At 49.4% G+C, this 9,910-nt stretch overlaps 2 protein-coding genes across 4 annotated transcripts in view; both read right to left on the reverse strand.

Annotated features, from left to right (window-relative positions):
- Nucleotides 1-1,307, reverse strand: part of LOC103394355 (methyltransferase-like protein 24) — a 14,593-nt gene extending 13,286 nt beyond the window's left edge. For both annotated transcript variants that reach the window (XM_017041206.2, XM_017041205.2), the window contains exon 1: nucleotides 1,171-1,307. The gene's annotated coding sequence lies outside the window, so the exon portion shown is untranslated. The remainder of the gene's footprint in view (nucleotides 1-1,170) is intronic.
- The window catches only part of ahdc1 (AT hook, DNA binding motif, containing 1), a 21,631-nt gene continuing 12,472 nt past the window's right edge, over nucleotides 752-9,910 (reverse strand). Inside the window, exons 2-6 of one of the 2 annotated variants that reach the window (XM_017041207.2) lie at nucleotides 8,498-8,695; nucleotides 6,971-8,261; nucleotides 4,065-5,695; nucleotides 1,985-3,710; nucleotides 752-956 (exon numbers count right to left, since the gene is read on the reverse strand). In XM_017041207.2, the coding sequence (XP_016896696.1) occupies nucleotides 1,991-3,710; nucleotides 4,065-5,695; nucleotides 6,971-8,173 (4,554 nt within the window). In that variant the 5' untranslated portion in view covers nucleotides 8,174-8,261; nucleotides 8,498-8,695 and the 3' untranslated portion in view covers nucleotides 752-956; nucleotides 1,985-1,990. Of the gene's footprint in view, nucleotides 957-1,176; nucleotides 1,313-1,984; nucleotides 3,711-4,064; nucleotides 5,696-6,970; nucleotides 8,262-8,497; nucleotides 8,696-9,910 lie in introns of those variants that run through there. The other variant, XM_025065092.1, reaches the window with a different exon arrangement.

The raw sequence follows: 9,910 nt of genomic DNA on the forward strand, positions 1-9,910 counted from the left end.
TGAGTCTCCATGCTGCAGCCCCCCTCAACCCCTGGACACCCCCACACCAAAACCCGACTCGCTCCGCACAGAGCATAGCAATCACGACGGAACGCTGAGGAGGGCGTGAGGATGACGGACCATCGGAGTGACGAGCAGGGCCCCTGGTGGTGGAGCTGGAGTTGTATGTACAGATGCTGGTATTTTAAGAGCAGGGACTGTGTTCAGTCCACTTTTCTCTGATGGGACACAACACGAGGAGTGCACAGAGCGGAACATTTTGCAAGGCTCATGGTATTCCAAAAGTTGGATTCTGGGCTCAGATGTGGTTTCAGGTTAGCGCACAAGACAGAAATGCAGTTTTGGCGAGTCAAGTGCAGAACACGGTTGCTGGTTTAGCTAAGAAGGGGAGTTGAAGGAGGACAGAGGAAAAGAAACGGAGGGAGAGGGGGAGAGAGGGAGAGAAGGAGAGAGAGAGGGAGCAGTGTGACCGTAGTTGGTCCACACTGCAGATGCACACACTAGAAAGATTTGGCGAGATCCAAACTTTAGGGAAGTCCTCCATGTACCACAGCAGGACTCAGGAGGATGAAGAAATAGTTTTTTTTTGTCTGTGTCCGTCAGCGTCTGGTTCTCATCTGTCAGCTCCTCTTGGCCATTCCCTCATTCCAGCACAGAGTGTGAGTGGGTGCACACATGTATGATTTTATGTGTTCAGTTTAGGTAGTCGATTGATCTGCACATTAGCGTATGTATCTGTGCGTGTGTTTCAGTATATGTGTGTGTGTGTGGGGGGGGGTTTGTCTTTAAAGTTGTGGCTGATTCTGATTGTCATTGCTGGAGAATTAAAGCTCTACTGTCCAAAGCTGGAGGCTAAATTCTCACCCTTCATTTCACAGTCACTTAAAAGAAGTCAAAAAAACGTGAAAAAAAAAAAAAAAAGCTTGCAAATCTGTAAAAGCTTGGACTCAATGGACCTGAAAGAAATCAGAGACAGAAGGAAAAAGAGAGAGAGAAGACGGGGGATATCAACAGTCGTCCAATCACATCAATATAGTCAACATCTACAACACACAGAACATCGAGTCATCAATGTGTGGATGCCGTTATAGACAGTGTAGAAAATCTAGACTAGATCTACTCGCTGCGTCACATCAAAATGGCTGCTGAAGGGACTCCACCTGTACAGACCTCAAACCTCATCTACAACCAGGTCCAGGTCCAAGGAGGACCCTGATGTGATGTGGACCAGATCAGGAAGCAGGGCACCAGTCCAGGATCCATCGAATCCTCTGTGCGTTGCTTCATAACCAGTTAGTAAATTGGACCAGGCCTGTCGGAGCAGAGCAGCTCCGTGAGCACATGTGGGTCTGTTCTGGTTCTAATCTGCGCTGCGTCCAGATTCTTCATCTGTAATGGATCTGCGGTGCTGTCCAAGAGGACAACAATCTGGAGCCATTTTGTAAAAATCTGCCCCGGAGCATGTGTTATCTGATTACATACCTTGAACGTTTATCAAACTACGAATTTTAATTTGATTTCATGCTTGAGCTGCAATTTGGGAAGTAAGAGTCCAGAAACACTTTGACGGAAGAAGAAGTCAAGTCTGACAAGTCATGCATTTTCTCAACGTGGAAAATCAAATTCTGTTCCTTGTTGATGCATATTTTTATCAGGATAAAAACAAAACCACAAAAATGAAGGTAACATATTTAAAAAACGACAGGAGGAAATTGAAGTTTGATTGGCCTAAAAAAACATTTTGGTATCTGTTTATTGTAAAAAAATAATATGTTGTGGCCTTTTTGCTGTGTTACAAAATGTACTCTCTGTTTTTATTTCTTTTTCTTGGTAAATATTTTTTACGACATAATATGAAAGCTGATGAAAATGCGTCCTGAGTCTGGATCATTGATTTCAGTTTAAATAATGCTGCTAAGGCTTTCAATAACCTCCTCCACTGGTAATCCTCTGCAATCTTTATCAGCACATCACACAAACTCACCTGCTGTTACAGGCTGGTGACACTGAAGCTGTCATCATTGGCTGGGTCCAGGAGCTGGCACAACACCCCACCTCCCCCCTGAGCCACCTGGGACGGGTAATGCTGTCCCATGCCCTGGAAGGACTGGTGGGAGAGGGAGAAGCCACCAGCGTCCTCCTGATGAGGCGTGAGGTCCAGAGAAGGTTTGGGATACGAGGGGTGAGGCAGGGGGACTTGGCGATGACCTGTGCTCATAAGGTGGGGGGTCAGATCCCGCTTGTGGGAGAAGATGGCGGAGGGAGGGCTCAGCTCCTCATAAAGCATGGGTGTGGAGTGGGAGAGGAGGCCGGGGCTGGGGTTGGAGTGTGTGAGGTGAGCGCTGGCGTTGGCGAGCGTGTTATGGTGGGACTGACCCTTAGGGGGAGGGCTGGAGTGGGTGAGAGAGTTGCTCTGGAGATGGGAGTTGGAATGGGTGTTGGTGTGCGAGCTCAGGTTGGTGTGAGGTTGTGTGTTGTGATGGTGAGTTTCGTGAGGATTCTGGACGAGCTGTGAGTGTGTGTTGGCGTTTGGACTTGCGATTGGGTTTCCGTGCGGGCTCGTGTGTTGGCTGCTGTGCGTGTTTGAGTGTGCGCCGTGCGTTTGGGGACTGGGGCTGCCACTGTGTGATGTCTGTCCATACCAGTAGGGGGAGCTGCAGTAGCTGGGCGAGTCGTACTGGGGGAACTGTGGGTCCTTCGGAGGAGGGCGGTGCGGGGGACTCATTGCGGTGCTGCAGTGTGGCGTTACCCGGGGTGACGGAGAACAAGAGGGAGAGAAGGTTCTGGACGGGACCGGGTGGTAGGACTGAGATGGTGGAGGAGGCGTGGGTTTGGGAGGATAAGGAGGAGAGGAGACACTCGGTGACAGGGAGGAGGAGGACTCTCCAGGGAACAAGGCTGGATATCGCTCTTCAGACGAAGGTGTAGAAGGATGGGCAGAATAAGGGGAGGGGTATTCACAGGGGTCCTGGAGGAAACTGGAAGCTGGTGCAGGAGTGGGCGTGGCCAAGGGGGAGAGGCTGCTACTGTCACCACTGTAATAGTCCAGCACCTCCTGGAACAGTCCAGAATTTTCCGGAGCAGACATGACTCCTGCTGCGGCAGAACTAGGAACAGCCTTAGCCCTGCCTCGACCCGAGGGTCTGTCCCTCTGACACGAAGACAGCCCCCCTCTGCCTCCTCTGGACCCCCTGCCCCGTCCACCGCCTCCTCCGCGCTTAGGTCCGGGTGCAGGCGTCGGCGAAGGACTGGACTGTGAGTCAGAGTGTAAAGCAGAGACCCCCTCCTTTTCTGTCTGCGGTTCAGTTCGTTTCCTGCGTCCGCGGCCGGGTTTGCCGGTTCCTCCGCCCTGAAAGAGAACATTCTGGCTCCAGTTGTACGAGGGGCCCGATGCGCTCTCATGCCAGTCCATCATCAGCTTCTCCAGGCTAGACAGACTGGACTGACCCCCATCTCCGCTCCCAGGAGCATGCTCGCTGAGTTTGAACGGGCCACCGGCGGAGACGGGACCATTAGTGGTGGCGACAGGGCCCAGGTGCGAAGAGTCCGAGGACGACTCCGACAGACTCTCAGGGAAGGTCTGTCTCTTAGCCTTCTGTGGAGTGTAGTTAGAAATATCCAGGATGTCTTTGGACTCGTTGGAGCCGTACTCACTGTAGCCGTGATACTGGGAACCAAAGCCCTCTGACGGCCAGCCACCGTAACCTTGTCTGAAGGGAAAACAGACGCACAAATTAAAATACACAAAATCAAAAAACATGACTTTGACAACAAGCACCTGAACCCGAGAATCAGAGAAAGTTGAACTGATCTCTGATGGTAGTTTAAATAATCCTTAAAAAAGTGAGTTCAACTGCTAAAGGACTAACAGTAAATATGATGGTTATTTTTTATACAAACAAATTATACACAGTAAAGCCCCCTCCTCTGGTGATACTAGCAATTATAACAATATCTATTGGAGTAAAACAAATTAAATATAATAATTTTATGTAATAATAATAGAAGGAAAGGAAGCAGTAGCGAATATGAATGGGATGGAATGAAACTTCAGGGTCAGGTACCTGTAGCTCCACTGGCTGGAACCATACGGTTTGAATCCGTCTGGAGAGGAGGCGGAGCTGAATGGACTCCCTCTGTTCATGGACATGTATCCTCCTCCAGGTGATGACGGCCCTGCTGTCTCTCCACGAACCATTAAGGAGTGAGGAAATCCAAACCCTCTCTTGGCTGCTGCCTGGTAACCAGAGTAACCCATGTGTCCAGCAGGAGCGCCTTTTCCTCCGCTGTGTCCGGGCCCAAAGGCAAAGCTGCAGTCTGAGGATCTCTGTGAGGCCGCAGGAGAAGAGGAGGAGGAGTAGCCAGAGGAGAACTGCCCGTAGGAGGCAGGGTGAGGTGAGCCAGGGGAGTGCGACAGAGACGAAGGGGTGGATTTGGGGTAGGTGGAGGTGGTGGGTGATGTTTGGGCCAGGCCGTAGCTGTACGGAGGCTTGGATGAGGAGCTATGTGTTTGACCTGAACTCTCCCCTGCAGTGCTGGCTCCTTTGGAGCACCACTTGGAGAACCCAGGAGTCCAGCTGGGGCCAGAGGCTGGGCTGGATGGCTCATAACCAGGGGTGGAGGACAGTTTGCGGGAGTCTGTCTGCGAGATGTCCAACAGATCTGAGGAGTCGTCGGAGTCCAGCAGGGACCGGAAATATCCAGGGAAAAGGCCCTGGGAGTCCTCCCCTGCTGGCCCTCCCCCTCTCCCTCCCCCTGGACTGCTGTAGGTGCCTCCCCTGCTGAGTTCACAGGAGGAAAAGCCTCCCCTCACAGAGCCGCAGAGCTGAAACCCACCCAGACCCTTTTCCTTCTCCATGCAGCCCTCCTCCCAGCCTCCTGCCCCATTAGGCCAGTCTGGGCCCATCGAAAAGCCCTCCTCTTTAAATGCCCCATTTTTCCTCATCCGTCTCTTCCTGACTATTTTCTCCCCCCCTGGCTCCGTTCCTGCAACACCGCCACCCCTCCCTACCCCACCCACCCCCTTACCCCTTTTCCGTGGCTGTCCGTGTTCGGTGAGCGGGCTCAGTTTCCGCTTCTTGCCGATAGATTCAAAGAAGTCACTGAAGGTGCTCTTACTGTGCTCGCTGCCCCCGAGCCTGTGGAGTAGGGTGGATATGCCGGGGTTTTCCAAGGAGGCTTGAAAACTTTCCGGCTCACTGGGCGTCCAGCATCGAGGTGGAGAGCAGCGGCCAGTGGCAGGAGGCTGTCGGTTCAAGAAGGCCAGCTTGGACAGGACGTCGGCATATTCTGTTTTCACGTCGTTAGTGTCATTTACGTACGATGGGAAAGGACAGGGGAGTTTAGTTCGACGCCGTCGCCGGGGTTTTTTGGGCTGCTCTCCGTTACCACCGGTGTTAGCAGCAGCTGGAGGCTCTCCTGGTATCCCTGGCACCGGCTGTTTAGGTGGTCGCCCTCGTCTGCGTTTCAGAATAACAGGCAGTTCTCCAGGAGGGAACATCACCATAACGCCCTTCCCGTTGTTCTTCATGCGGAGAAGTGCAGTTGGCTCCCGGGCTATCTCTGGGCCTTCCATGCTGCCGTCAGTGCTCTTCTCTGTTCCCGCCACTGTCTCCAAATTAGAGATCTTGTAGCTCTTCTGTCTGCGACTCAGGCTGACAGGGATACGCGCAACTTTAACAACAATCTTCCTCACCTGTGGAGCACAGGAAAATATAAACATTAAAAATAACAATACTTCCTGTTTATACCATTCATTTTCAGTAAGTGGTATCAAAGGGTGAATATTTTTAGTATTTAACTCAAATTATCATTGATGAAAGGTTTTATCTAAAGGAAGAAGTCGATCTTTTAAAATCCTTGTTTAAATTTACTATTCCACAATTACCATGTCAATACAGCATGGTATTTTGATATTTACCTTTTATTTCATGTCATCATTTAAAAAATCATTTTCCAATTGTGCTTATTTAAAGATAACTGTACAAGTACTCTATGTCACCAGGGGAAATCCAGCACTAAACCATTACAGAGCCTCCTTCTGAGGAAGAGTCTCATCATCTGAACTCAATTGTTTTTATACCTATCCATTAAGAGACCTATCCCGTCTTACTCCAAAAGAAATCTGTGCTTTCGTCCTACTTTTATATTTGTATAAATTTGCATATTTAGTCATATCATCACTCATTCTTCTCCTACGAAATATGTTTGGTGCAAATCATTTCATAAAAAAAAACCCCAACAACTTAGGAAATAGACAAAGAAAATCACATTCATTTACAAATCATTTATAGATATTATATATATATATATATATAATATATCTAATAACACAGTGCAAACTATATAATTTCCTCATTTTTAAGTTATTAATTAAAGCAATTTAACAAATGAAAAGAACAATTGCAAATTCAACAAGTAAATTTCATTATTATTGTCATTTAATCGTGGGCTGGATGAGCTGACTTTTGGCCCGCAAGCCAGGAGTTTGGAATCTGTGCAGTGTTTTTTGGGGGGGGTCTCTTGAAGACTGTATGTGTATGTGGTAAATATGTTGCAGATTTGTGTACAATAGCCTTTTTAAGTCAACTATTTTCATATTTTGTAAAAAATTAGAATACGTGTTTACTTTTAGACAGACTAGAATTCTTCCCAAAGGAATCTGACATCTTTCAGAAGTCACTAGAGCCAAAAAAGGAATCTGGAGGAGCAGAGATCATTTGTGAAAGCACAGAGGGAAATGTCTGCTTTAATGCCTGAACTGAAAATAACTGAGTGAGCAGTCGACGGTCAAAGATCAGACTAAATCTGTACATTAGCAGTGTCTGATACACTGGTCCTCTCTGAGTCAAACATGTGGGGAGTAAACAAGACTGGAGCTGTACTTGTAGTACTGTGTATTTAAGTACTCGTGACAATGTGTAAATGCTAATGAGTAAATACTGTGATCTGTAACATTATTATAACTTACACCAACATAACGTTTATGTCTCGTTGTCTGGTTGTGGGGAGGGTACAGTCCCAAATCAGGTTCCTCCTTCACAGCTAACAGAGACGCAGGAATGTTTGAGGCGTCCATCGACGACAGACCTTGGGCCACACACCGAGCCAGTGCCGCCTGGCGCTGTCTCAGGATACTTTTCGGAGCTGCTTTATGGACGTACTTCGGTGCAGGCTTACACCTAGATTTAGGCCCAGGCCTGTGTCCGAGTCTGGGCCCAGGTTTAAAAGCTTTGGGAGCAGGTCTGGGTTGAACAGGTAGAGTCGGCGCTACATCTGTAGGGCACGGAGCCGGGGGGAGAACAGCATTCACAGGCGGGTGTTCATCTTTCTCAAAGATCGCTGCCTCCTCTTCTTTAATCTTCCAGATCGCCTCTTCCAGCACTTTGTTCTGCTCCTCCAGTTCCTTCTCCTTCACCGCCGTCTTTTCCACGTCCTCTAAACTTCGGCGAAGTCGAGAGGATTTGCGCAGGTTGCAGGGAAAGCGGGGACGTCCGGAGCTGCGGAGTGCATACTTTTTCTCTGCCTCCACGGGGTGAGACGAGGAGGTCAGAGTCGGGTCTGGGCCAATTGGGACTGGACAAAAGGTTGAGGAGAAGTCTTTCTCCTCTGCCAGGACTGCAGCTGCCTGCTGATTGGTGGAGACGGGGTGATTACCAAGTACCAAAGACAAGGGTTTAGGTGAGGGCGTGTGCATGGCCTCTGGAGTGAGAGCTCTGAGGTGTTCAGACCCTACAGACACTGTGTGTGAGTTGATATCCATGTGTGCACCATTATCCACCTGTGCGTGTGACACGGCAGGTCCTTGAATATCTGGGTCTATGCGTGTTTGCATATTTCTCAGAGTCTCTGCGAAGGAGTGCGTCTCGGCGGAAGAGTGGACTTGAGTCTGCCTCCGTCGGCAGGAGCTGTAGCCCAGCCTTCTCTGCAGGCGGAGTCCGTTGGCCAGCGCAGCAGGAGACGGGTTGGCAAAGTGGTCGGATGTCACCTGAACCAGTCCATCGCTAGAGGGATCCTGGGAGTCCGCCTGGAAATCTAGTTCCCTGGTCCAAAGCTCAGAGCCTTCCAGCTCCTCGAGTATCCCCACGCAGCTTTTCTCCTCCACCTGGTTCCCACCACAGCCCAACGGAGCCCCTGATTGGCCGGGAAAGAGGTGATCGGACAGGCCACTCATTCAGTGTGCGGTTTTGTTGGTAGACGAGAAGATGGAGGGGTGATTTGTAGCCGTCTTCCACTAAAGGCTACCGAGTAGATTTAAGAACCTGAGGGCAGAAGTATACATGAAGTCCAGCAGATGTAAGGTAATGAACAAACTGTACAAATAAATATCCAACATCTCAGGCATTAAGGAAATTGTTGTAATGGGATAGAATCATCAACATTTTTTTTGGCATTAGGCCATGGACCTAATCAGGAATGCACTCTACTCTATTAAGTGTGCCACCCACACAGCAGCAGCAGCAGCAGCAGCAGCACTACGGTGTTAAATTGCATTTACCATTCATACCCCGAGTGGTGGTTTGTTTTTTTCCACTGGTCGTGGCGCTGATTCTGATTCTGATTCTGATTCTGAGTTGAGCCTCACTCTGTCTGCCTGACTGGCTCTGTTGTGCAGGGGATCATTGGGTCATCAATACTGCAGTGGAGAACTCACATACTTCTGCCTCTCCCCTCTGCTCCCGTTTGCCCATGGTTGCTGTTGTAGGAGAACCAGACAGACAAACAGACAGAGACAGGAATGGACGGAGAGTTGATGATGAGGGCGGAAGAATGGGAGAGAGGAAATAAGAGCCAGGGAGAGAGAGAGAGAGAGAGAGAGAGAAGAAAAGAATAAGAGATTAGTCCACGATGGCACAGCACGTATCAGAGCAGACAGACTAGAATCAGTATTTTGGTGAGAGCTGCACCATTTCACATCAGACACAATTATTTTGGAAGATGACTTGCAGTATAAAACCCCGAAGTCTAATTGTAAAAAGCTTTTCATTTTCAGCAGGTTGTAAGTACACCCCAGACGCCTCAATTTCCCCCATTGTATTTTGGTCCATGCTGCTGATCAGACTCACAGAGTGCTGTAAATACAGAGGAGACCGACTGAGATCTGCCACATTTTTCACTCTCAGTGTGTGTCACTGAGTGGCGTGTGCGTGTTAAGATCTGGAAACAATAACGAGCGCTCTCTCTCTCTCACACACACACACACACACACACACACAAACAGCGCATCACATTTTTGGCAAAACTATTCAAATGCATTACACAGTCCCAGACTTGGAGGGAGGAATGAGAATGTGTTGATAATCACAGCCACCAGGGGGAGGCAGAGAGGTGATGAAAAGAGAGGTGTGAAGAAGACAGGGAGATGAAGGTGACAGAAAGACAGGAATGACTGGAGGATTATGGGAACCCGGATCAGAAGGACAAACAGCCAAAGGAGATGGAAATCTTGCAAAATCTGGACCACACGTGCGGTCAGCCTCACACGCACGCAGGCCAAAACACCACGAGTGCGCATGCAGCGTTTGCACGCAAATGTGCACATTGGTTGGCTCCTGAAGGGCTGCACACTCTCCACATAGTACAACGCAATCCTGTCCATCGTCAGATCTCTCTGCCTCCGTCTCCAACATATGGTTCTGATTAGGAGGGTGGAAGAAGGACACAGAGAGGAGTGAGGGAGGGAGGGAGGAGAGCAGAGAGTGGAGAGGGTGAAAATTATGGAGCGAAGGAGGGTGAGGAGGTTGGAGATGCCAGGAGACTGATGAAGTTCAGGTGGGTGAAAGACGCGGTACGGGGAGGACAGGAGGGCGGTAAGTAGGGAGACGGAGTCAGGATCTGAGACTTGAAGGAGAAAAAGTTAAAAGTGAGAAGAGGAGAAGGTGAAGGAAGCAGCAGACACGAAGGAGATGGA

The sequence above is a fragment of the Cynoglossus semilaevis genome, chromosome 18, assembly GCF_000523025.1.
Source record: "Cynoglossus semilaevis isolate Cse_v1.0 chromosome 18, Cse_v1.0, whole genome shotgun sequence".
In the NCBI taxonomy this organism is placed as follows: domain Eukaryota; kingdom Metazoa; phylum Chordata; class Actinopteri; order Pleuronectiformes; family Cynoglossidae; genus Cynoglossus; species Cynoglossus semilaevis.